We start from the raw sequence: 26,257 nt of genomic DNA, 5'->3' as shown, positions 1-26,257 counted from the left end.
CTGGGCAGGACGTCCTTCCTGCAGTTTCCTAATGGCCCTGCTCACAGGGAAGATCCAGAGAAAGGAGGCTGGGCATTTCCAGCTTCATCAGGGAGAGGGCACTGACCCAGCTAATAATCAAGGTGTGGACAATACACACTCAAGAGAGAATGAGAGATGGACAGGAACCTGGGCAGGCTCACCCAGGAAAGCTTCCTGGAGAGGCCCTCCTTCCCATCCTGCACTAGAGTGAGGCTAAGATTTTTCTCCTGCAGATGCCAAACTCTTTCCTGGCTCCCCTGCCCCACGAATTGCATGCCGCCCAAGAGCCTGGGCCTGGCTGGCGTGTGCTCACTAGAACATTCATGCAGCAAATATGTCTCACTGTCCTGCGTTATGAGGCCCACGCTCCACGGGCCAGGCCTCGGGCCAAATGGGGAGCAGGGCAAAGAGAAGGCACTGAAACTATGACACAGGGATGCCATTCCACAGGGCCAGTCAGCCGGGCCATGGAGAGACAAATCCAAACACCTCTCTTTCCCCAGGGATGAGAGACAAAGGAGCCAGGACTCTAAGCTTCAGGAGACAAGAGAAAGTCAGTGCTAGACAACAGAAAATGCAGGAAGGAGAGACAGAGGAGAAAGAGAGAGACAATCAGAGGTCAGGAGGGAGCCATGCAGAGAAAATGGAAGAAGGAGAAAAAATTGGAAAGCCCCCTCTTGCTAGAGGAGCAAGCCCCAGAGGCTTCTGGGAGGGCAAGCCTTCTCCAGATCCCTTGCCTCTGAACAGCCCTTGACTCTCCTCTGTCCTCTCTCTCTGCCTCCTGAATGAGCAGGATTGTGAATTGCCACCACTTACAGGAATTGCCACCACTTTGAACAGGGTCAAAGGTATAAACTGGTGGGGATGGAGAGTAAGATTCCTGTCCCTGAACCACGCAAGAACAAACCAGGACAGGCTACCAGAGTATCAGAAGGTATGAGCTGCCTGCAGCCAGAATCCAGCTCCCCCAGGATTTCTGCTGAACCCCCAGGTGGTCAGGCTTCTTACAAAGGCCAGAAAAGGGCCATCTCAGATCGTCAGTGAGGATGGAGATCCCCACTGACTGTGGTAGAGACAGTGGCCTAGATCAGATGAACCCCAAGTAGCAGAGGGAGGCATGGGTGGAGATAGGGGAGGAAAGGGGGGTACGGGATGAGCAAGGAAAGGGAGAAGGAGGCAGGGCTAGGCAGTTCCATGGAGTTTTGTTTGTTTGGGGATTTTCTGCTGCTGTTCCTGTTTGGCAGCCAGAGGTGAGACAGTTGAAGATCCCTCCTATGGAATGGGAGGACATGCACAGCTGGGACAGAGATGCGGGGACCCACCTGCTGCTTCTTCTCTGCCCCATGTCCTCCATTCTTTCACAGCGATGAGGACACACACCCCCAGGAAAAGCCATATGGTGCTTGGTCCCCAGAGACAAGTCCCAAAAGGCCAGCCTAAAAGCTAGGGGCTTGGCAATGAACTATGACTTCTCAATGCTCGGGAGCTGACTGAGGCCGATGGAAGTCAGAAAGAAATAGGAGATTTAAGCTGCACAGAGACACTTCCGAGAGCTAGGCATCCAGCTGAAGGAGAATTAGGCAGGGGACTACCCTGACTCAGGCTGGATGCTGAGAACAAGCCAACTCTCTTCTCTATCCCCTGCCTTTTCTGGGGTCCCAGAACTTAGAAGCTAAGGTAAGGGAAAGAGCCCCTAATCCAGACATCTCTGCATCCAAACCCATCACTGACAAAATGTGTGCCCTGGAACCAGGCACCTAACCCCACCCAGCTTCTCCTTAGAAAATGGTGGCAGGGAGGGGTGATGAATTCAAGCATCTACCTCAAGTGGTGGTTGTAGTGAGGACCAAAGGAATATTTGGGACATTCCTGACACATCCACAGCTATTGTGGCCTTGGCAGAGCCCAGATGCCTTTACCTGCCCCCTCCTTCCCCCCACGGAGCATGCAGGGGTGAGCAGGGGAGGGAAGAACAAGGTGCTGTGTCTGACCACATGCCATTTGGATACCAGGCCAGGGCAAAGATGGTGGGAAGCTGGGATGGCCCTGCAAGTGGCTGTTGAGTGGGGTAGGGCAGCAAGTGGCAGAAGTGGAGACAGATACTGTGGCAGATACCCAGTCACCCAGAAGTCCCTCACCAACCCACCCAGCAGCAGAACCTGGGATCCAGGATCCGGATGAATCAGAGACTTGGTGCAGAGTCCGAGGTTATGTGTCCTATTGAGCCACATGTGGGAAAGAGGTCTGGATGGGGGGCAGAGGCCCAGGGTGGCAATGCAATTTGGCAAGCAAGAACCCTTCAGGACTTCTGATGGTCCCAGTGGGGGCACAGACCCCTCCATCTCTGACCATCTCCAGGAGACATGCCTCTCTCTGCTTAAGGGTGGTATGTCAGGTCCAGGGAGGACACACAGAAACAGCTACCAAGCTACCAGGTCACCAGGCCATCAGACCAGGAAGGAAGAGGCTAGACCAGAGAGCGAGCGATGCCCTGGAAGTGGATGCATGGCGAAGGCAGGAAAAGCACCAGCTGGTGAACCTTCTACTGTCCCACGGAGACTCCATGGGGTCAAATGTTTTCTTCTCATTCTCCTTCCTGTTGAATATGAAAGAGGCCAAAGGAGCCGGAGAAGTGAGGAAGAAGGAATGGGAAACTGGAGACCGAGGCGACAGAGAAGTGTTCTCACAGCCCTGGGCCCCGAAGCGGGCTGTCTCGGCTATGAGCACCCTGTACTGCAGCCACCCAGGGCTCTGCCTAGGATGACCTTCCCACAACCTGGCTTTTCATCCACAATTTACAAATGAGGACAAAATCAAGTAACCAGCCCAAGGTCGCAAGAGAAGTGAGCAGCCAAGATGTCTTGAACCCAATCGAACTTTCCCAAAGCCAAGGACTCTGGCCTTGACCATCTCTTCCTCCAGCCCTGAGACAGAGGGGTGCACTTAGCAGGTCCTCAGTAATGAGCCAAGACAGGAAGGAAGGGAGAAAGATATACCAGGGAGGCTCTTTGGCAGCTAGAAAAAATAATTTAAATAATAAAGGTGCTGTTTTCTGATGCCAGGCTGGCATGGTGCCCAGGACAGCTGCCCTACACTAGGGAGCTCTGGCAGCCCTTGCCTCATCTTTTCCAGAAGTATGTGAGCCCAGTTACATCAGCCCTCAGGTATGCATGAGCTGGTGGTGACAGTCTCTCTCTCTCTCTCTCTCTCTCTCTCTCTCTCTCTCTCTCTCTCTCTCTCTCTCTCTCTCTCTCCTCCCCCCTTCCTATTAAACCTTCTTCATGCTGCTTCCCCAATCTCAACCCAGCCAGCCAGCCTGCCCCCCTCCCCAGGCCAGGTCCTGCTCCCTTGCCCGGGACCAGCCCTCTCAGCCAGGCAGATCCCGGGCTGGGGAGAGAGCGCGTGGTGGTGGCGGGGGAGGAGCAAGAGCAACACGTCATCTAACAGGTTGGTCGGGCTGAAGGCGTCCCGCCCTCCCGCAGGTAATGAGCACTGTGCGACAGGTGTTTGCACCTCAGTCCCCAGCCTGCCCTGGCTGCGACAGGAGGCAGCCGCCTGCCACCCTCCTCCACCCCGAGGCTCACTCGCTCATCCCTGGGCCCTCCCGCTCCCAGGCCGGGGGGCCACCATGGCCTGCCAGTCCTGTGTGGTTGGTTTCAGCAGCCTCAGCGGCTGTGAGGTGACCCCAGCGGGCAGCCCCCGGCCTGGAACGTCAGGATGGGGCAGCTGCGGGCCCCCTGTGCCAGGCTTCAGCTCCCGAAGCCTCACAGGCTGCTGGCCAGCTGGCACCATCCCGAAGGTGACCGTGAACCCCAGCCTGCTGGTGCCCCTGGACCTCAAAGTGGACCCAGCCATCCAGCAGCAGAAGAACCAGGAGAAGGAGGAGATGAAGGTCCTCAATGACAAATTTGCCTCCCTGATTGGCAAGGTGAGCAGAAGTAGGAGGGGGTACCAAAAGCCAAGGACCGCCAGGCCTGGGCAGGAGGCGGAGCTCTATTTCCCCCCGAGTTGGACATCATGCCCCGCCCCTGCCCCCAGCCAATGGGGAGGCAGCATTGCTAACGCGGCGGGCTAACTCTGAGCAGGGACAAAGGGAGGGAGGTCCTGGTCCATCCCGGAGTCAGGGGGCAAAGGGACTTCAGGATGGCCTCTGACGATGTCTAGATAAGAACATGCTCGTGGCCTGGGGTCATCCTTCCCCCGTAGCAAACTAGAGAGAAGCCCTGAGCTTGACCAAGGGAATGCCTCTTCCCTGGGAGGCTCGTGGAGGCGTGGTCTGCAGTCCTCCAGGCAAGTGGACCGTGGAAATGACCTCCGAAGGTCCTACTGTTGTCCATCCCTCAAGCTTCTGGGCCTGCGGCATCTCTCTCAACGCAACTCTGCTTAGCTTCCCCAATCAGAAGAGATGGCAGGGGTGTGTGGTTCTGTCGGAAGGAGGCTGCTGCTGGGGCCACGCGGGAGGGGAGATGCAGCTTGGGTAGTCAGGAGATAGGAATGCAGGAACGGATGCCTCGGGTCAGAAGTAGGCAGCCAGCAGGCAGCCAACTGGGTAGAAGGGGCCAGTCCCCCATACCACTCTCCCCATTTCCTAGACCCCACCGTCCATAGCTGGTTTAGGTCCTCATACCCATCTCTGCCCCGAGAGCAAAGGAGTTCCTCAGGAAGTCTTGTTTACCTCCCAAATCTGCTATTACTCATCTCCAAGAAACTTCTGACCAGTCCTCCCAACTCTGTTCTCTCCTGCACTGCCCAAGAATAACCATCACAATATCCACAGCTGCACTGATGCCCTATGCGCTGGGCATTGTGCTGGGTGCTTTACATATGCATCTCTATTTCCCCCAACAACCCTCTAAAAGAAGATCATATTATGCCCATTTCACAGATGAGGAAAACTATCTCCCTGATCCTCCCAGAAAAAGAAACAGCCTTTTGCTTCAGCTCAGACCTTTCCCTCATCGTGGTTCTGACTCTGTGTTCCTCTGCACAGGCCAGTTGTCTCCATGAGAGGGGAGCTTGCAGAGAGGGGCGCAGGGAAAACAGTAGCATGCATGGAACATCTGCTAGTGCGAGGCCCTCAGTGGGTACTTGGCAATGCAGCGACATTGAACCCACACAGCAGTGGCTGTTATTTCCCCAACTGATAGATGAGGAAATTAAGGGAAGGTCAAGTACCTGACCCAAGGTCAAGCAACCAGCAAGTGGTACGGTTTAGATTTGAATGCAGGTTGATGAGACAGAACCAGGGGTCTCTGAGATGGGAATCCTGTCTTCCTCCATTCATGTTCCTATAGCAGAGGTTTTTGGTCCACATCTGGATGCCCAGAGCGGGGTCAGTGGAGGGGAAAGAGCCATCCACCAAGGCAAAACCTCCCTTCCCACACCCCTGGGTACACAGAGCCCCTGCTGCTGGCTGACTTTCCTCAGAGAGCCTCTGCCCTGGGGAGGAGGCAGGTCTCTGTTAATCCCTTAAAAGGAATGCTTAGCTGACTATGTAATTTGGCTCTGTTGGGTGGCTTTTCTCCCTCAAAAGTCTTTTCTCCCTCCAGTGCCAGTGCTGAGGTTACCCTGTGCCTCTGCATGGGGACAGGGTGAGAGCAAATGAGTGTAGGCATCAGGAGGGGCCCTTAGGGCCAGGGCAATGCCCTCGGAGATCTTTAGCAGAAACAGAGCCTCCCAACCCTCAAGGGTTAGGAGATGGGGTGTCCTTCCTGCAGGATGAAGGGAGATAGAGGTGCCAGGTTTGGGGTCCCTGGTTGCTGGGACTCTGCCCTAGGGAGCCCTAGTAATGGCTGGGAGGGCTCCCGCAGATGCAGCAGTGATTGAGAGAGGGAAATGTGGAGCACCATAGTAGGTGTAAATCCTGGCCCCACTGCTGGCCAGCTGCGTCAGAGCAGAGACACGTTACTTAACCTCTCTGTGCCTCAATGCACTTCAGTGGAATGGGCTTGTCCACCAAATGGGATAATTTTCGAGAAGCAGTTAGAACACACTTGACACATGGCAAGTGCTTTATAACTGTTGAATTCTAAAAATCAAATAAAATGGGCCTAGCCCAGAGAGCTCCTAGAACTCACTCCCTGGAGAACAGAGGAGGGAGGGCCCCTCCCGAGATGCTGTGACCAGTGAAAGGGTGAGGGCTCTGAGCCAAGAGATGGGAAAGGGACACCCACTCCACACCCCTTCCAGTCCCTCTGAGGCAAGGAGAGAGACCAGAGTGCTGCAGGAGTAGGGGGTCAGGTAGACTTCCAGGTGTTGGCAGAGAAGCCCAGAAGCAGTGTTGTTTCTTCCCTTTGTTAGCTGTGTTTCCTTGGGTAAGCCATTTACCCTCTCTGTGCTTTGTATTCCATGGCTCAATACTGTTCTGCTCTCCAGGTAGCCCTGAGCTCCTGCCAGTGGAGGGACTAGCAAGTCCCATCACGAGATGAGGAGCTGAGAGGTAGCAACAAGAGGAGTGAGGGAGAGAGGGCAGCGTCCACACCCAGCAGGGGCTGCTGCTGGGCCTCATAGCTCTACACATGCGCAAGAGAGGCAGAGTAGACAAGAGAAGGACTGTCTGAGGCTGGGGGAAGGAGGCCACGGAGAGCAGTGGTGACATGCCTGGACCCAGTGGAAAGGGGACCATATCTTCCCCTGGCCTAGGTGACCACGGGAAGTCCCTGGAGTCATCCCCCGTCTGAATGCAGAACAGAGACCAGCACTCCGGGGCTCCTTGGCTGAAGGCAGGGAACTTGATGCCCTCCCCAGAGGAGTAGGACCTGCCTCCCCCAGAGGCGCTGCCCCATGGGCTTGGGGACCAGAAGGCCCCTAGGTGGTCCTCCCCCACGGCAGTCCCCAGCACCAGCAGGAGCTCCAGCTTAGGCTGCTCAGTTCCCCCTAGAGAACATCTCTCCCCACAGCCTGTGCCCTGGGTTTCCTTGTCCACCAAATGGGGCGGCAGGGGGCTGAGCTGTGGCTCAGTGGTGAGCGCTCGCCTAGCATGTGTGAGGCCCTGGGTTCAATCGTCGGCACCACATATAAATAAATAAAATAAAGGTATTGTGTCCATCTACCATTGAAAATATTTTTTAAAAAAATGGGGAGGCAGATGGGACAGACATTGGCTCTCCAAGCTCCTATGTGATCTAAAGGCGGGGGCTCAGCCAGAGCAGAGAGGAGGATGAGAGCGCAGGGCGTGGAAAGACTGGCACCTCTTAGGGCGCTCTGGAGGCCTTTGTTCCTAAAGGGAGGAGCCTTTCTGTAGAGAGGGTTCTGGGTGGGAGGTGAGATTCCAGCCCCACCCACTGAAACAACAAGAGACTCTCCCAAGGGCAGTGGGAGACAGAAGGCTACCCCTAATCCCCTAAGACCACAAGCGCCCTCAGGCTGGACTGGCCAGCCACACTCTCTCTCTCAGCAGACCAGAGGTGAAGCACAGAGCACTGGGGTTAGACTAAGGGAAGAACTTCCTGGTGTGAAGGTTTTCTATTGTTCCTGGGTGGAGGAAGGAACCTCACATCTCTCTTCCCACCCCACCCTCAGTGTCAACATGGTACTCTTGCTTGTCAAAACGGAGGGAAGGTGGGGTGAGCAGATACCTCCCCCCCAGCGCGTCCTCTCACACACACAAAGCAGGGCAGAACCCTCTTGACCTCCATCCCTACTGAACCTGTTTAGCTATAGCTACAGCGTGCAGTCGGCTTGAGCAGAACCTACCAGTACAGATGGGAGCTAGGCAGCTCTCAAATGCCATCTCTCAGTCCTCCTGCAGCTGTTACCTGCTGTGAAGTTCAAAGGGGGCTTGCCAAGGTCATCCAAGCTTGCCAAGGTCATCCAGGCCTCTCAGGGAGAAACAGGAAACCTGGGGATGTACACAGGGTGGCCAGAGAGGAGGCAAAGGGAGCCCCCAAAGGTCCAGGTGGGCAGCAGCCAGTAGTGGGGCCTGTCGGGAAAGGTTGGCCCTCAGTCACTCTGTGACCGGGACAAGTCACCCCCTGTAAATGAAGAATACAGATCAGCTGAGCCGAAAGGCTGCTGGCAGATCACCCTGCTAGGCCAGCCGCTCCAGCAGGGGTGGGAGGGACCCAGCTGCTTGCCTGTGTTCATACAGAGCGTCACTGTCCCACCAGTCACCGTGTCCTCATGACAAAACACAGCCCACCATCCAGGAGCATCCCTCCCACCACAGTGGCCTACCCAGGTCCTGGGACGATCCCAGGCTGACAGGTGACCAGGACAGAGGAGAAGCAGATAAACTGAGGTCCTGCTGGAGGGAGGGGGCTTCCTGCAGGTGGACTGCCGGGAGCACCCACGGGGAGGAGGGGCGCAGGCAGGGCTGGGGCTGTGGGCAGGAGAGTGCCAAGACCGGCTGAGCCCAGAGAGGGCAGCAGGGCAAAGAAGAGGTCAGAGGAAGCCCCAGGCCAGGCTGGGCTGGACCGGGGGAGGGACTCTGACAGCCTGCTGGTGGCCTGGCTATGGGTCATGGGGCACAGGAGCCCCTGTAGGAGTCCTTGGGGTCTTCATCCTCAAGGCCAACCGGGATGGAACTGGAGGCAGAAGCCAGCCCAGGAGGTCCCTCTCGGGCACTCGCTCCCCCTCCCTCATCTAAGCGGCCCTGCCCTAGGAAGCCTCTGCTAATTGGCTCCACCTCGATTCTCTCTTATCTCAGCATCTGTAGCTGGAACAATCAGTCACTGGAGGTGCCGCTCTGAATGCTCCAGCAGCCTGAGTGGATGCCTGCGGCAGATGAACCACCACTTCCTCCTCGAGAAGCCCCCCTGGGGCCCACGGGCACCCCAGATGCGCCCCGCCCTAGCCCGCTCTTCTCTCTCCTGTCCTCCCAGGTACAAGCTCTGGAACAGCGCAACCAGCTGCTGGAGACCCGCTGGAGCTTCCTGCAGGGCCAGGACTCGGGCACCTTCGACCTGGGGCACCACTACGAGGCGTACCAGGGGCGGCTGCAGGAGGAGCTGCGCAAAGTGAGCCAGGAGCGGGGACAGCTAGAGGCCAACCTGCTGCAGGTGCTGGAGAAGGTGGAGGAGTTTCGCATCAGGTAGGTCCCGGCGCACCCTAGGGAAGCCATGGGCAGGGACTGAGGGTGGGGACCAAGCCCTACTCAAGTGGGATGGTCCCAAGCCAGAGAAAGGGGAAAGAAAGTTAGGAGACATTCATACTGATGGAGGGCCTCAGGCGTGCCAGGTGCCATTATAAATACTAGGGATGCAGCAGTGACCCTGCATGAGCCTTACAGCAAGGCCATTCTTGCGCTGGATCACAGCTGGACCCTGTGCTTTCTGGTCCCTGGGTACTACCACCACCCACAGCCCTGGCCTGAGCAGCCCCCACGTGCACCTTGCAAACTCGCTTGCCTGGGCCCCCACACCAAACTGAGGCGGGACATGACATCACCAGGAGAAGGACAGCTGACTTTCTGCTTGGGTGTGGCTTTGGATTTTGATCTCAGTAGGATGGAAAAAAAAATGAGGGGGAGCAGCCAGGCACAGGCAGGAAACAGAAAGGTGGGTTTTATTTTAATTAAAATGCAATCCCCTACAGGTCACTCTTGCCAGGCATCAAGGTGGCCCCAGAATGGGGGAAGTAAAGAAAACACAGTCCCCACCTGCAAGATGTTTTGGCAACCTAGTGAGACAGACAGACAGGCCAACCCACAGTGGGTGGGCTGTACTTCCCAATGGTTGTGGCCCAGTCCTGGCCTTTAGACCCTGTGGGCCATTAATCCCCTCCCCCACCCTCATGAGCTGTGTGACCTTGAGCAAGTGGCTTAATGCCTGAACCTCAGTTTCCTCCTCTGTGAAATGGGAATGATGGTGGTTGATTCCAACCTGAGGCCGGGCAGAGGCAGACAAGAGGTCAGGGTAGTGTGTGGAAATAATGAGGGCAGCTTTCCATGCCCTTGAAGTCTGAAGTCCCCAGCTCAGAGCTTGACATGGGTTTGCTGAACTGAATTGGCCTAGAGCCAGTTTCTGCCTGTGGTCTAGGAGGACAGAATTGGCACTTGGGTGACTTAGTGGACAGGTGACCCATTCTGACCAGATCAAGGGCAGGGCTTTAGGAACAAGGAGGCTGAGGCAGAGCAAGAGGCTATGTTCCTGTACCCCTAAACTGGGGTCTTATCTCTTTCTGAGGTCCCCCCAGTCAAGGTGAGGGAAGGATGGAGTCTGGCTGGACCCCCATCTCCCTCCCTCCAGCGCAGTCCAGCCCTAAGTCCTGTCAACTGGTGGCCAGGCCTGCATCCTCTGGAGCAGCCATCCTGGCAGGACTAGTGGGGAGGCAGCCTGTCCAGGAAGCCAGGAATCCGGGCTGTGGTCCAGCTTGCCCACAGCCCCTGGAGCTTTACCCTCCCAGGCATCTGATGGCCCATTCTGAACTGTCCAACTGCCCAACATCTGGTCATGGAGCCATGGCAGTTTCCAGAATCCACCACCCATTTCACTGGTCCCTAGTAGGTCTCTGACCTTCAAAGGATCAGAGAATGGCAGAGCTGGATGGGGGTGTTGGGTCCTCCTTTTATAAGGAAGCAAACAGAGGCCCAGAGAGGTCAGGGTTTGTCCTCAGGCACGTGGCCGCACATGCTAAGCCTACATCTCTGCTTGCCACGCACAAGGCTCTCCCAGCAGCCCAGCCAGATGGTGTCTGTGGGAGCACGGTGGAGCTGGGAGTCCTGTACCAACACCACCCGTTGTTTTCATCTGGCTTAGCCCCTGCCTGGCCCGCTGCCTTGTTTCCATCCGCCTGCTGTCTGACTTACAGTTTAGGCTCAGGGCTTCTTCTTGTTCCCTCTCTGGACAGGGAACCCACTTCAGTAGGCAGAGGAGAAAACTGGGTCTGATGGCAAGGTTCCTGGGTCTGCAGGCCAGAGCCAGGGAGCTTCAGCCTAGCTGTGCAGAGCCTGGGGCCTCCAGGAGGCAGGCGACGCCAGGTGGAGCCCTAGCAGGGAGGGGCTGTGCCCAGCCTCTCCAGGCGATGAGATCAGCCTTGCTCCCAGAAATAAACAAGTTACCGGGGAGAGGGGTGCAGGTGTGACGAGCCTGAGAACGGGTTTGGGAGCTGGGAGCTGGCAGACTGGTAGAGAAATAGGGTGAAATTGGGGATAAGGTATCACCTAAGCCTCTGTGGGGAGAGAGACTTTCAAGGGCCTGGAGGTAGCAGAGACCCCAAGGATTGGCTCATCTAACTTTTCTATTTGCTAAGGACAAAGCCAAGGCCCAGCAAGGGGAAGCGACTTGCCCAAGCCCACACAGTAAGTGACTCAGGGACACCGCCTACAGTTGTGCAAGCTGGTTGATGACAAGAGCAGGCCATTGAGGGGCTGAGATCAGTTGAGCATCAGGCCGTGAGAGCTGAGGTGGGTCACACACCCCCTGAGGAAGGGGCTCTTTCTAATTCACATAAAGACTGGGGATGACCCAGCGGTAGCCTCAGGGGGACTAGGAACTAGCCTCAGACAGGAACCCAGTGTCTGGCCTCAGCCCAGTGCACCTGCTGTGCCAGCAGCCTCCCCTGGCCAGGCCATGGAGGGCCAGGGCAAGCCCAGCCTGGGCAACAGGCCATGAGGAGTCTCCTCGGGTTCCCATACTTCCTGTGTCCTTCTCTGCCAAGATAGTCACTACATTCCCCTATATATGTTCTCCAGGGTCCTTGGTGGCCTCTATTGGCAGATCTGCAAGGAATGGCCTGGAAATACCCATTACCTCCCCACTCCTCCAGCAAGGACATCTTCAAGGGGGTGAGAGGTGGATGGGACCCAGTGCTCCCAGTCCAAGGCCTAAGGTCCCCTCCTAAGGTTTTTCAAGGGACATAGTTAACAAATAAGTCAGCAGGCTCCAAGCAATAGGAATTACTTCATGGGACAGGTAAAGGTCAGAGGGTGGATGATGGGGACCTCTGGTGGGGAGGAAGGAAAGCTGTACAGAGGGCAGAAAGGGCAGAGAGGGGTGAGAGACCTGGGCCCCCCAAGACTGCTGTCCCCCATATCCTGCCCCTAGGCAGGCAGGACTTTGCTACTCAGAAAGGATGGGGGAGGGCTCAGCACCCCCAGGCTTTAGAGGTCCTCGAACTCCCCCTTATTTCAGGGGGGAAGCCCATTCAAGTTAGCCCATCCCTGATGATCTGCCAGAGGTCTACAGAGCCACTCTGGCTCCACAGTGAGGCTTCTAGAGGCTTCTGAGGATGGGAGAGACCAAGGCAGAGGGGCCAAGCCTTGGAGTTTCCTGAGTGCCAGGCTCGGCTGGGAACACTGTGTCCTAACCTTTTGGGTCTTCACAACATCTCCATTATCATGACTAAGGCACACACAGTAGCCTACCCAAGGCCACACAGCAAGTCATCAGGGAAGCTAGGACTTGAGCCCCTGCTTAGCCAGCACACCCAGCCCTTCTCTGAGCCTGTTTCTTCATCTGTCAAATGGGACCCATAGGGGGCTGGGGATGTAGCTCAGTTGGTAGATGCACAGGGCCTGGGTTCATTCCCTAGCACCAAAAAAAAAAAAAAAAAAAAATGACCCATAGGACCTCCCAAGCTGGGGCTCTGAGGGTCATAGGGGAGGCTGTAGCAGGCACCCAGCATAGAAAGGAGGTGGTCCGCGGCACCAGTCACACCTGTCTCTCGTCGGGGTGCTTGTGGACCTTTGTTATCCTGGCCCACCTCTCTGCCCAGCCCCTGTGACCTGCATCCTACAGCTTCTCACAGATTCTTGGAAGCTAAGGCATGGCCAGGGACAGCCTGTGCACCCAGCACCCTGAGATCCAGAGACCTAAGTGCCCTGTGGGTCCTCACCACCCTGAGGTCCACTCTCCTCAGCTCCCGGGTGGCTGGTGAACAGGAAGGCATGGCGGTGTGGCAGGTCCAGTCAGCAGTCACAGGCCATGGACAACACCCTCCTGGCTATGAGGTCAGGGACTGGGGCAGGTGGCAGGTGGCTGAACTGACAGATGCCCCTGATTCAGGCTTTCCCTAGAGGGGAGGGAAGATGGAAGAAGCAACATAATCCTGTGTATGCTAGGGCCATGAGGGGCTGGGGTAAGAAGTCTGATGTCAGCAGATACTACCAACCCAGATGGCCAAGACAAACATCTTGATTGGAGGAAGGGGGTCAGGTCAGGAGGTCAGAGATGGAAGAATCCTGTCCCCTGGAGCAACAGGATTTTTTGGGGGGTGGGGGTTACTGGGGATTGAATTCAGGGGCACTCGACCCTGAGCCACATCCCCAGGGTCTCAGTGAGTTGCTTAGTGCCTTGCTTTTGCTGAAGCTGGCTTTGAACTTGTGATCCTCCTGCCTCAGCCTCCAAAACTGATGGGATTATAGGCATGTGCCACCACACTCATTTGCAATGTGATTCTTGTTGCCAACATCAGGTGGCCTTGACAGAGAAGAGAGCTCTGGTGCTGTCAGCCACTGCACAGACACCCCTAGACGAGGAAGCTGCCAAGTGGGGGTGGGGGAGTTCCTTGTCCAAAAATACCCTCTTCCCATCCTCCCTTTGGAGGGAACATGATGGCGTTCCCACAGAGGGAAGAAGGGTGGGGCTGCAGGGAGGGAGCAGAGGTGGGAGAGAGGGAGCTGTGAGCAGGAGCCTGGGGACGACTCCACCTGAAGCACAGCTTGTCTGAACCTGAGATTCTCAGGGCAGGAGAAAGGGCTACAGTCAGGAGAGGCTTCCTGGAGGAGGTGATCATGCAGCAGAACCAGGAAGGGACAGGAGCTAGTGGGAAAAAACTGAGTAGTCCCAGGAAGGTGGGGACATGTCACAGAAGACACCCAGAGGATGGGCTGCTTTTCTAATTGGCACAGGCACTGAGTAGGGTGAGGCCCTGAGCCCCATCCAAAGGGAATTAACCAACCCCAAGCTCTCGCCACATTCAGTTAAGCAGTTCCTCCCTCCCCACCACCCCCTCGCAGGTATGAGGACGAGATCTCCAAGCGTGCAGACCTGGAGTTCACCTTTGTCCAGCTGAAGAAGGTAGCCTGCCCAGCCCGCCCCCGGGCTCCTTCCTCAAGGGCCCCCACCCTCTTTCCCTCAGAATCACCTCTGTGCCCAAAGCCCTCCAGGGCTTAAGTCCCAGGACCCAGGGACAGACAGAGAGATACTCTAGTCCCCACCTGGCCCCTTGACCCAAGCTCTGAGCCAGATCTCCTCTGGGAATCACCCCCCCACACTCTCACCCAGGAAGCTAAGTTCCCCGACCCAGTCCTGCCTGGAACCCAAGCACCTCTCCATCTCTCACCGCTGCTCCCAACCCCAGGACCTGGACGCTGAGTGTCTTCGACGGACTGAACTGGAAACCAAGTTAAAAGGCCTACAGAGCTTCGTGGAGCTGATGAGAACCATCTATGAACAGGTGAGTGAGAAGGGGCCCACATCCTGCCGAGCTAAGAGCTGAGTGCCGCGGGCAAGGGGTGCAGGGAATGGGAGGACATCCAGAGGCAGGGAGCCTCCAAGAGCCGTGAGGTCCAACCACAGACATAACAATGTCCCATGCCCCTTCATGTCCTGATGTCAATCGTCCTACATGTCCCCTTGCCACTCATTTCATGGAACATGGGTAGGTGCCCAAAGCCCCTCTCTCAGGGAGAACCTTATTTCCATGTGTGCCGGAGTGTCAAAGGTATGGGGACGGGATGCTTCGGGCAAAGATCAGGAGGCTGGCCTCAATCCAGGGCCCTCAAATAACATTTCCGCTTGGACTGCTCTCTCTTTAATCCCTGCAGCCTAAACCACAAGGACCCCCAGTTCTAGCTTTGTTGGGTTTGCATTTCACCCTTCCCCCTTTGGGGCCAAACAGGGAGGACTCACAGTTGGCTTCTGCCAGAACAAAGATGATCCAACCAGTGCAGACAAAGGAGCCTCTAGAATACATTCTCATTTGTCTCCTGAGTCCTCAGCTAAGCCTGAGTGGACAGTGGTCCAGCAAGGCCCCTGGTGCTGCCAGTCCAGTCATCAGATGGCCCTGCTGCCAGCTCCCCAATGCTGCCCCTCCTCTGCACGGAGCCTGCAGGGTGCCTCTTCTCCAGCTCCCCTCTTTCAGGGGTCTGAGTTATAGAGGTGACACTTCTGCACCAAACAGACCCTTCCACAAGTGTCTTTGGTTGAGCTAAGAGTGGGCAGAATTACTGCTGGGGTTGACAGGGCTCTGCAGCCTGGGTGCCACACATTGCTGATGCAAGCTGTGGCACCGAAGTTAAGATCAGAGCAGAGATCAAGGTCACCACCACAATCAGAATGTTCTGCTGTGGACCCCATGGGCTGCTGGCCACAGCTTCATGGCCTTATCCTGTGGACAGGGAAGTGAGACCTTGTATCTGTACATGGGCCCGGTTCCTTTCCAGCAGGCTCCATGCCCCCTGGGGCCTCTGTGGGACTGAGACCTGTTTGTTCCCATGGCACATGGCACAGCAGAGAGAACCATCTCCATTGGGAGCAGCAGGAAGGTAGCCATTGCAGGCCCACCCATACCAGCAGCTCTGCAAGTGTCCTATCCAGCGGAGCCCTGCCTAGCTACAGCAAGCCCTGTGGGACTGAGCAGGGCTCCCACCAGCTGGCTTGAGGAGTTGGCTGAGAGCCCCTCTGCCCAAACTCTGCCGGCTGGTGCAGGCCTGGCAGACATCAGCCAGCATTTCCAAATTTTTGCTCAACCCTGCTCTTAGCAAGCTCCATGTTCAAGCCCTAAGCAAGGCCCTGATCCTGACTCAGCCTTGCTTACCACTTCTGTAACTGTGAGCGTCCTGTTTCTCCTCTCTGTGCCTCAGGATCCTCATCTGCAAAATGGAAGAGTAACAGAGCAGTAGTGGAGTTGTGCTGCAGGCTAAGCCCACTTGTCCATTAGACAAGCATTTGTGGCATGCCGACTGGGCGCCAGCATTACCCCCACAGCCTGAGCAAGACAGAGAGGTCCCTCCTCACCAGGAGGGCTCCACCTAGGTCAGAGGAGACAGGTGACATGCAAAAGAACAAGCCCCTGAGGGAGATCACTCAGGAGGGCATTAAGGGCAGGTTGCCAAGAAGCTGGTGACCCAACAGTGCTGGGGAAGAGGACCTTCAGAGCCGTGGCCAGGGGCCCTCTCTGAGGAGGTACAATCAAGCCAAGACCCAATGGCAGGAAGGTCCACACCAGTGGAAGAGCTGTGCGAAGTCTCTAAGGCAGGAGTGAGCTCGTGACTAAAGGGAGAGAAGGAAGTCACTGTGGTCACAGCAGAAGGGCAGAGTGGGAGCCAGGAGTCAGGGAGAACCAGCAGGTAGCCTCATCCAGGGCCTTGGACTCTGAGACAGAGTTTGACTTTATCTGAGTGTGATGGGCACTGGGGTGGGGCAGTGCAGGGGGTTGGGTGCCGTTTGTACTGTGAGAAGACTGCTGTGGAGCAGGGACTGCAGTGAAGGTGACCATGAATCACAGCTGCCCCTGAGTGTCCTCAGGGAATTGGTTCCAGGATCCAGGCACATCCCCAGCCCCTGGACACTCCGTTCTTCATATAACACGGCATAACATCTGCACATAACCAACACATCCTTCCGTAGCCTTCCACTCCTGGATTGCTTAGGATACCTAATGCCATGTCAATGTTGTGTCAATAGTAATTGCTCCGCTATATTGTTTTAGAGAATAATGGCCAGGAAAAAAAGTCTGTACCTGTTCAATTTTTCCATCTGTGGTTGGTCGAATCCTTAGATGTGGAACCCGTGGATAGAGAGGGGCAACTGTATAGCAGTTATTGTCACTTTGGGAAGCAGCAAAGTAGCAAGTTGACTTTGGGGTACAAGTTCTGTGTTTCCTTCCCTTTTCCACTTGAGTGTGAGGAGAAAAACACCAACCATTTGCCAAAAAGATCCCTCACCCCAGTGGGTCTCTAGACAGCACTAACAGAACTAGAATAGGATCCATATCTAAGTTTTCTAGTAGCCACATTTTAAAAAAAAAAGAAACAAAAAAATTTTAATAGTATTTCAACCCAATATAGCCAAAGTATGATTATTTCAATCTGTAATCAATATAAAAAATAGTGGGCTATCTTATATCCTTTGTCTCATACTAAATATTCAACATCTGGTGCATTTTTTACAATTATAGTCTATCTCAGTTTATACTAGCCACATTCCAATGCTCAGCACCACCTATGACAGGCTGGACGGAGCAAGTCCAAGCACAGGCACGTGCCAGCTACAGAAAAACATGGCAGCACCCGAGTATCCCCAGAAGGCCGACCACTCTAGTTTATATCAGATCAGAAAAGCACTGCTGTCCAGGCCCATCCCATACCCCAGAAAGCAGCCTTCCCCTCCCCCAACACAGGGACACCTGCAAAACCCTTCCCAGCCCAGGGCAGGACCCCATGACATGATCTGCTCAAGGCCTCATCTGCACACCGCAGCCTTCTCTGCACCCTTCTGCCCCTCCCCTCCAAGGATAAGAGCTGGCAGGGTGAGAGGACCCTGGGCTGGCAGAAGTCCACATTCTGCTCAGCTCTGGCAGAACATTCCAGCTCCCTTGTGCACTGGGGACTTGGATCCATCCAGCATGATCACTGCCTGCCCCACCCATGAGCTATGGTTCCAGAGAGATTAACTGTGGAATCTGTTGACAACCTCCTGCAGCCAGGCTCCCCTCCCAGCAGGTAGATCCCTGCAGAAGGAACAGTACTGTCTAAATGGCATGGGCAGGGTGGCCACTCCAGGCATAGGCTGCTTTGCCCCTGGACCTGTCGTTCAGCTCCGTCACCTTTACCAGTTACAGCAATAGACTCTGTAGCTGCTATCTATTGAGCACCTACTACAGCCCAGGTATTGTGTTCTGAGCTTTCCCAGCTTAATCTCAGTTAATCCTTTCCAGCATGTCTGAATGAGGGCTAATGATTAAGTAAGTAAGGATTTTAGAGCGGCTTGGACTTGAATCCTGGCATAGTAAACATGGCAGGTGAATCAGACCAGATTGTCTTAATCTCACTCTCTGCCTCAACGTCTCCATTATTAAAATAGGAAGAAGAATAGCACTACCCCTCCAGGCTGTCATAAGGATTTATTTTTTAATAGATCCTAAAGAACTTAGAACAGTGGCTGCAGATGGCAAACATTTAATAAACGTTAGCTGGTTTCAGTTCTATAATTATACCCATTTCACAGACAAGAAAAACTGAGACTCAGAGAGGTTTAAATACTTGACCAGGGTTACCTAATTGATAAAAGGTGGTAGTATTTAGAGTCCAGTGTGCTTAAGTGCTACATTTTGCTAATCAGCACTAAGTTACCCCATGAGTGTCACCATCTAGCCTGCAGTGGGACACCCTCTGAGGGTGGTCACATACACACAGTAGTCTCCTCAGGCCCTAACCTGTACCTTGGCCTAATTCTTGCCAACTTTGTGGTGCTGGGAGCCCATCCCAAGGTGGCACCTTCACACCACACAGGCAAGCATTGTTATTTCCTCTGCTCTTGGCAGGGACCAGCATGTCCGGACGGGTCTGCAGATATTCTGACTCCATTTCCTACTTCCGTTTACCACATTCCTGCCAAGCCTGCCTCTTTCCAGAAAGGCTCTGAGGCTGTTCTGTCAGCTGTGATTTGCAGATCCCTTCTCCGTGACAGGGCAGTCCCCTAAAGCATCTCTTGGAAGTGGCCTGGCTGTTTTTTGTTTGTTTATTTAAACATTTATTTTTTAGTTGCGGGTGGACACATACCTTTATTTTATTTTTATGTGGTGCTGAGAATCGAACCCAGTGCCTCACGCATGCTAGGCAAGCTCTCTACCTCTGAACCACCAACCCAGTCCTGTGACTTGGCCACATCAAAAGGCAAATTGGTCCTGGTCTGGAAGTGCTGCTGGGGCTCTATCCAGGATCCCCTGCTCACTGACCTTCACTATGCTTCTACCAAGGAACCCATAGCTACATCTCCCAGTCTGCCCTTAGCCATGCCTGCCAACATGATGGTTCCATGTCAGAAGTGTTGGGGGATAGCTGGGCCCAATGGTTTATACCTGGAGTCCCAGCTACTCAGGAGACTGAGGCAGGAGAATCACTTAGGCCCAGGAGTTCAAGGTACCCTGGGCAACATAGTGAGGCCCCATCTCAAAAAAACAACAACAAAAAGGACATGTTGTATAATGACTGGGCAGTCAAGGGGCACCATGGGTCTGCAGTGACTTTCAGCCTTGTTCTGGGCTGGCCCCTCAGCATTTCCAGAGGGCTCTGGAGACTGGAAGGAGATGAAAATGTTGTCATGTTTTAGGGCCAGCTTCCTCAGTCAGAGGGGGAGCGGGCAGTGAGCCTCTGGTGGGACTCCAGAGTCACAGCAACACCTTTCACAGGCTGGGCCCATTTTCAAAGAGGTCAGGCGATGGCGAGGGCAGATTGGCCCACTTCTAGCCTCACCCTGCCCCTCCCCATCCTCCATTCCCTCATGCGTTCAAGAACCCTTGCCAGACGTGGGGTCCCAGAGGTGAACTTGGCTCTGCCCGGTTCCCAGGGAGCTTCTCACCCAGTGAGGACCGGGGTAGGGGTGTGCAGAACTGCTTGCCACAGAGCATGGTGACAAAACAGCAAGCAGAGGGACCTACCTCAGCTGCCAGTCTGGAGCACAGCTTCCCGGGCCTTTTCCCCATCAGCCAGGAGGAGGGTGTCCCAGCCAGGGAGAGAGCAATTGGGCAGATGGTGGGTAGACAGGGAATAAGGCCTCTAGACCCACCAGCCCCTCCCTGGCCCTCTCCTCGGCTCAGAGAGGAGCATTTTACATAGGTGGGCCGAGGGCAGTGAGCTGGGGAGAGGGTCTTTTTCAATTACCTCTCCAGGGAGACTGGAAGGGAACAGCCTCACTCTCCATTGCCTCTGGGGACGAAGGGACGGTGGGCGGCTAAGGGGCCTCGTGCCCTCCCCACCAGCCCTGAGCCCTCCACATCTGTGCCCTGCCAGGAGATGAAGGACCTGGCAGCCCAAGTGAAGGATGTGTCAGTGACCGTTGGCATGGACAGTCGCTGCCACATCGACCTGAGCGGCATCGTGGAGGAGGTGAAGGCCCAGTATGACGCCATCGCAGCCCGCAGCCTGGAGGAGGCCGAGGCGTACTCACGCAGCCAGGTTTGGGGCTGACCACGTGGGGCGGGATGGCTCCCTCTGGACCCTAGGAAGGGCTGTTCTAGAGACGGCTGAGCTCACTTTCAGCTCCGGATCCTGAGGTTCTCTGACAGCGCAGTGGGGACATGTGGGGCAGGCAGTGGGTGGGCGTTTCACAGCAGGAGCTGGGTACCGGCCAGGCCCTGAGGAGTGGCTAGGAGGGAAGGCCATGGTCTGTGGCCTCCTGGAGGTCATTGGTGGTGCTGTCCCCCAGCAGCACCAGGCCAGAGGCAGGGACAGCTGTTGGGGTTCACCAAGAGTGGCCCAGCAGAGGCCACCCAGAGGCACATGGTGGGGCAGGAGGGAGTCAGGCATGAAGTAGGGCTGCAGAGGAGGACTGAGAGATGGGGATGAGGGTGAGGGGTGCTGGGAGGGCCACAGTGAACGACCCCTCACGTGACTTCCTCTATCCCCTTCCAGCTGGAAGAGCAAGCCGCCCGCTCGGCAGAGTTTGGGAACAGCCTCCAGAGCAGCCGCTGCGAGATCGCTGATCTCAATGTGCGCATCCAGAAGCTCCGGTCCCAGATCCTCTCGGTCAAGAGTCACGTGAGTAGCTGCAGGACCCCTGCGGGTGGGAGCAGGGAGGAAAGTGGGAGACACATAGTCACACGCACACACGCTCAGTACATGCAAGACCTGACTGAGTGACCCTGAGCAGGTCGCCTCTGTGCCTCTGTGGTTTCCCAGCCTGCTATATGGGAGAGGAGCGCAACTTGAGTGCACACCCAGGGCCCACCTCTAGATCCCTCACCAACCAATCAGAGAGAAGGGATTGGAAGCCTAAGTCCCAGCTTCTAACCAGGATAAGCCATCAGAGCAAGTGCCACCCTGTAGGCAGCTCTTCTGACCCTAGAAGAGGGCCTTTTTAGCTCTCACTGAACACCCTCTTGTTGCATTGCAAGCGCTACCACACCCAGAAATGACCTTGCTTAGCCCCACACACAGACATGCAGGCCACTGAGGACAGAGGTGACTCCCGGCCCCGGCCAGCTCCCTCCCTCCCTCCATGCCCACCAACTCCCTCCCTCTGTCCTGTGTGCAGTGCCTGAAACTGGAAGAGAACATCAAGGCAGCCGAGGAGCAGGGGGAGCTGGCCTTTCAGGACGCCAAGGCCAAGCTGGCCCAACTGGAGGCTGCCCTGCAGCAGGCCAAGCAGGACATGGCGCGGCAGCTGCGCGAGTACCAGGAGCTCATGAACACCAAGCTGGCCCTGGACATTGAGATCGCCACCTACCGCAAGCTGGTGGAGGGCGAGGAGAGCCGGTGAGGACAGGGCTGGAGAGAGGGAGGGCTGAGGGAGGCCCAGGCCAGGCAGAGCCAGCCTCCCCTCCAGCAGGACACACTGAGCCTGGCAAGCCTGGGTTCCAGACCAGCTTGAGCTAGTTACTGGGATCTCAGTCCAATTAATTAAATTCTCAACTTTCTCATCTGAAAACTGGGCTGATGGTAAACATGGGTCACCTGCAGTAGGGAGGGTTAACGTGAGGATGCCTGCAAATGCCTGTCAACAAGTGCTCGGGAAGATTAGCCATGTATACAGAAGAAAGAGGGGACAAGCAAAGAGAGCCGGCAGGCCAGGATCATACCATAGGGCAAATCCAAGGCTGCAAGTGACAACCAAGAATCCCCTCCACTTACCAGTCCCCAGGTCCCCAATCCCAAGAGAACTAAAGCCACATCTCCCTTCACATACCCCCATGTCCTCCCACACAGAATGGACTTGCCCTCAGCCACCGTGGTCAGTGCTGTGCAGTCCAGGCCTAGAGTCGGTGAGTCCACCTGCCCCAAGAACCCATGGTGGGGAGGCACAGGGTGCAGGGGATCATGACCCTAAAGGCATTGTTTAAGTGGCTCCCAAACCTCCAGCCCCTCCCCTCCCCCACCCCTTGTGTCCCATATAGCTGCCTCCAAGTCATTCCACTCCAAGGGCTCCTTCCGGAAGAAGAAGAACCGCAGAGGGCCTGTGATCAAAATCACTGAGATGTCAGAGAAGTACCTCTCCCAGGAGTCTGAGGCCTCAGATTAAGACAGCTGGACCCCAGGAGTCTCAGGACACTCCCACTGCAGCAGGTGGGACTTAAGCTGGACTCAAGAAAGCAGCTTGGAGCCTCCAGGTTGGAAGGGGAGATGAGACCAGGATGCTGAACGGAAAGAAGGGTTCCAGCCAGAGGCGGCCTTCTCGAGGGTTGCCGGGGTGGAGGGGAGCATCCCCAGCTCCACGCCCTGCCAGTGTCTCACAGTCCCCCTTCCCACCTTCTGGCCACAGGTTTTCCTGGCTGGGTAAACTGGAACTTGGGGTCAGTTTGTGTCCTCCTCCTTGCTCTTCTGAGGCTCCCGCTCCAGTGCAGGGCTCAGACTCAGGTGCTTCAAGTCCCTTGTCCAGTGCTTGCCCCCAACTCCTCTCTCCAGCCTTGCCTTGCCTTGCCGCCATCTCAGAACAGAGGCTGCTGCCCTCACTGCCAGCCCAGGCTCTGGGCTGAGCTGAGAGGGCCACTCAGGCCCTATCCTGTATCTGGAGTCCCTGCGGAGGTGGGATGCTGAGGACCCCCTGGCTCTCCTGCACTTGGGCTCCCCAGACACCTGACAGTATTAGGGAGTGGAGGGAGGAGGCCCTGGGGGTCAGAGGCCTGAACCTTTTCTCTCTGGTCCCTCCCAGGAGATCATAGGCAGAACTCCCCCACCCCCATCCCCAGCCAGCTCCAGAAGCTCTGCTGGCCTTGGCCAGCTCCCTGGGAGCAGAAGCCAGATGGCAGTCTGACCTGAGGCAGGAGAACTAGACCCTCTCTTCACCTCCCTGTCATTCCAGGGCTCCCCACAGGGCCTGGGATCTGAGTTCTCTGCCCCCAGCCCAGTTGTCTCCCACCTCAACCCCTGGCTCTGGTGCAAAGGCCCTGGAGACCCGTAGCCCCACCCCTGCCATGACTCATTTCCCAGGAATCCCACTTCTCAGGGTCCCTGTTCTCTCCACTCCCCTCTGGACTGGCCCTCCCCTCTTTTGCATTCGCTGAGGAACCCAGGACACCACACACCTGTGGGCTTCTAGCTCTTTCATTTTTCCCCCCCTGGACCCTTCTTCCCCCCATGCCCACTCTGCCTGCCTCCAGCAGGCCATGAAGGAGGTACAATCCAGGCAGGTCTGGGAGCCTCTCGGAGTCCTTGAGGTCAGGCTAGGGTGCCCCAGTGACAGTCTTAAAAGCTCCACCAAAAAGAAAAACGTGCAGCCCATAACATCTGGGGTGGGCAGGAGCAGCCCGGTTTCTTTCTCTTGGCCTCACCTTTAGGGTTTGCAGGGGACCCTGCCAGCTGCAGCTTCCCACTTCACAAGCCACCTTCTCTCCTCCCCTCCTCTACTCACCCTCACCTCACCTCCTCTTCTAGCCTGTCTCTCCTCTCATCTCCCAGGACAGGGTGCCTTAGGGCCTCAGCCCCTCCTAGGCCTCAAGGTCCTCCAGGCCTGTGGGGGGCGCTGATGGTCTTCCAAGCCTGGTCAGCAGGAACTCAGCTATATGTACTCATCCCTGAAGTCCCCAAAGAGGGTGCTCGCTGCTGCTTTCTCTCGGGCTATTTATTGGTTTCCAAGGGAGCAAATCCTCAGTGGGGATATGAGATATACGAAATATATATTATTTTTTCATAACTTATGTAGCTTTTAACTTATTGCTTCCCTTCCTGTTTCTGCATGAGCAGTGCTGTATGTACTCTCTGGATTTTAGATAAACATATCCCAGCCACCCCACCAGACTGGCTGACTAGCTTAGGCCAATGCCCCCTCTCCCTGCCAAGGGATGAATAAAGTGTTGAGATTTGTCCATTGATAAAGGCTTGTGTCTGTTTTTAATCTCTCCCCTGGGCTAGGTCAGGCACTGGTCAGTCAGGCTGACCATGGGATTTATGAATTCTCCAATTACAGAGAAAGGGGTCCAGGGTCCTAGCTATACCTTCAGACTTGCACATGAAAAAGTCCCCTGCCCCACCAGATTACAAGGGGACTGAAATAATGATGATCCACACTCTCAGCACCTCTTGGTTTGTCCAGGCACACGGAGGCCACCTCAGCAAGCACAGATGGGGGTTCCCCAAGTGGCAGGGTTCTTCTTCCAGTACTTCTGCCCAACCATAGCATTGGCACCATCCAGAATATATTCCAATAGATACAGGCCTAATCCCGCCAATCCAATGCCAGATAAACAAATAAGGATCAAAGACCTTCTCAGAGCCCAGCTCTATGCTTGGACACCAAGAGTGCCATCCACCCCTCCACTCCAGGGAACCCACGGTCAGGGTTAGCAATAAAACAGCAACTCAAGAGAGCCAACCCAGATTTTCTCACCAAGTGCAGAAGTGGGTGCTGTGGAAGGTGAGAAGAGAGGTGCTGGCCCCTGCCGGCCCACCCACTCGCTGGCCCGAGATCTCAGGCAAGTGCAACCTGAGTTTCCTCATTGGTATCATGATGCACACACCTCTCCTGTGTCTCTCAGGGTATCTGGGGATCTGATGAGATAGCTGTGGTCTTTCCTATCAGAAATGCCACATCTCTCACTGCTAGCACTCTGACCTATAATAGCTTAACCAATAAAAAGGATCATTAGTGATGTCATTGCTAGTACAGCAGAGGTTAAGAATGACAGACAGTGACTGGAGTTGTGGCTCAGCAGTCAAGTGCTCGCCCAGCATGTGTGAGGCCCTGGGTTCAATCCCCAGCACCACATAAAAATAAACAAATAAAATACAGGTATTGTGTTTAAAAAAAAAAAAAAAAGAATGACAGACAACTGGCCAGATGCAATGGCACGTATCTGTAATCCCAATGGCTCCGGAGGCTGAGGCAAGAGGATCACAAGTTCAAAGCCAGCCTTAGCAACTTAGCAAGGCCCTAAGCAACTCAGTGAGACCCTGTCTCTAAATTAAAAAAAAAAAAAAAATTTAAAGGGCTGGGGATGTGGCTCAGTGGTTAAAAGCCCTTGGGTTTAATCCCCAGTGCCAAAAAATCAGAATGACAGACAGCTTACTGGTCAAACACAGCAAGCAGACTCATGTGGCCTTACCAAGAAGGTAAGAGACTCAAGCTGATCCCTTCCCCTGAGGACATCAAGGAACAAACCCTGCTCTCAAGATGCAGGACAGACTGACAGATAGCTACACACTCATCCCAGAGGAGCTGAGACAATCTTCTCATTTTATCTTTGTTTTCTATTTTATTAATTTTCAAATACATATTGGAATTTCTGAATCTGAATATGACAGTTATATTCAAAACTTACATATCTTACTTCCCTCCTTCTGTTTTATTTTGTTGTTGTTTTGGTACCAGGGATTGAACCCAGGAGCACTCAATCACTGAGGCACATCCCCAGTCCTTTTTTATGTTTTATTTGGGGACAGGGTCTCACTAAATTGCTTATAGCCCCATTAAGTGGCTGAGGCTGGATTTGAACTTGTGATCCTCCTGTCACAGCCTCCCAAGCCACTGGGATTACAGGTGTGCACCACCGCATCCAGCCCTCCTTCTACTTTCTTTATTATTTTTTTTTTCATTTTGCAACTTCTTAAGTTGAATGTTTTAATTTTCCATCTTTTCCCTTTTCCAATATGAAATTAAAGATGATAAATTTCCCTATATATACCATTTTGGCCACTTCCTGACATTCTAATTCACAGCATTTTTATTATATAGTTTAAATTATGTTATTATTTGACTTCCAAGTTCTTCAGAAATGTCTGACCCACACACAGGTCATTCATTTCACAAACACTTATTGAACATGTACTGTCTGTGCCCGGCCCTGCTCTTGATCCTCAGGAGCACATTTAAATCAGCCAACACTTATCCCCACATCCTTGACTCCCTACCCCTCTACTTCAGCAGGGCTCCAGTCCTTTGTGCTTCCTTGTCCCCAGACGACTTTAAACTACTTGAGAGCAGGGATCATGTCCCACTGCATCCCCAGGGATTCCAGACCCAGAGTAGGTGCTCAATAAATGTAATGAGTGAAGAGATGAATAAATGACATCTCTCCCCAGCTGAGATCTCCTGGCCTACAAGTCCCATGAAGGCGAGGGCACTGTGACCTATAATGCCCTTGTTGAGCTACAGGTCCCCGGTTCTGATACAGCACCAGGCACACTGAAGGAGCACAGTAG

At 54.9% G+C, this 26,257-nt stretch overlaps 2 protein-coding genes across 4 annotated transcripts in view; one reads left to right on the top strand and one right to left on the bottom strand.

The window, feature by feature from the left end:
- The first annotated feature begins 3,408 nt into the window (after positions 1–3,408).
- Positions 3,409–23,935, top strand: Krt80 (keratin 80). Of its 3 annotated transcripts, none has more exons than XM_058576419.1 (9): positions 3,409–3,949; positions 8,844–9,052; positions 13,919–13,979; positions 14,263–14,358; positions 19,916–20,080; positions 20,537–20,662; positions 21,159–21,379; positions 21,830–21,885; positions 22,044–23,935. In XM_058576419.1, the coding sequence occupies exons 1-9, from the start codon at positions 3,650–3,652 to the stop codon at positions 22,094–22,096; spliced, it is 1,287 nt and encodes a 428-aa protein (XP_058432402.1). In that variant the 5' UTR covers positions 3,409–3,649; the 3' UTR covers positions 22,097–23,935. The 3 variants fall into 3 exon arrangements, with proteins under 3 accessions (XP_058432402.1, XP_046291524.1, XP_046291523.1); XM_046435568.2 differs by having other exon boundaries at positions 3,411–3,949; positions 21,983–22,110; XM_046435567.2 differs by having other exon boundaries at positions 3,415–3,949; positions 22,018–23,935.
- Smim41 (small integral membrane protein 41) overlaps positions 16,928–26,257 on the bottom strand; it is a 62,231-nt gene continuing 52,901 nt past the window's right edge. Inside the window, exon 2 of the mRNA XM_058576420.1 lies at positions 16,928–20,681. The gene's annotated coding sequence lies outside the window, so the exon portion shown is untranslated. The remainder of the gene's footprint in view (positions 20,682–26,257) is intronic.

The sequence above is a fragment of the Marmota monax genome, unplaced genomic scaffold (assembly GCF_021218885.2).
Source record: "Marmota monax isolate L192 unplaced genomic scaffold, Marmota_monax_Labrador192_F-V1.1 WCK01_AAM20220418_F8-fsc00012, whole genome shotgun sequence".
NCBI classification, from domain to species: Eukaryota; Metazoa; Chordata; class Mammalia; order Rodentia; family Sciuridae; genus Marmota; species Marmota monax.
The sequence above is the reverse complement of the archived record's forward strand: the minus strand, read 5'-3'. Positions and strand labels throughout refer to the sequence as shown.

Bases quoted from the DNA above. Each gene is read 5' to 3' on its own strand.
- Krt80 (XM_046435567.2), top strand. From the start codon at position 3,650: ATGGCCTGCCAGTCCTGTGTGGTTGGTTTCAGCAGCCTCAGCGGCTGT. The intron at 9,053-13,918 runs GTAGGTCCCGGC...ACCCCCTCGCAG, and splicing joins GTGGAGGAGTTTCGCATCAG to GTATGAGGACGAGATCTCCA. The intron at 21,380-21,829 runs GTGAGGACAGGG...CCTCCCACACAG, and splicing joins GTGGAGGGCGAGGAGAGCCG to AATGGACTTGCCCTCAGCCA.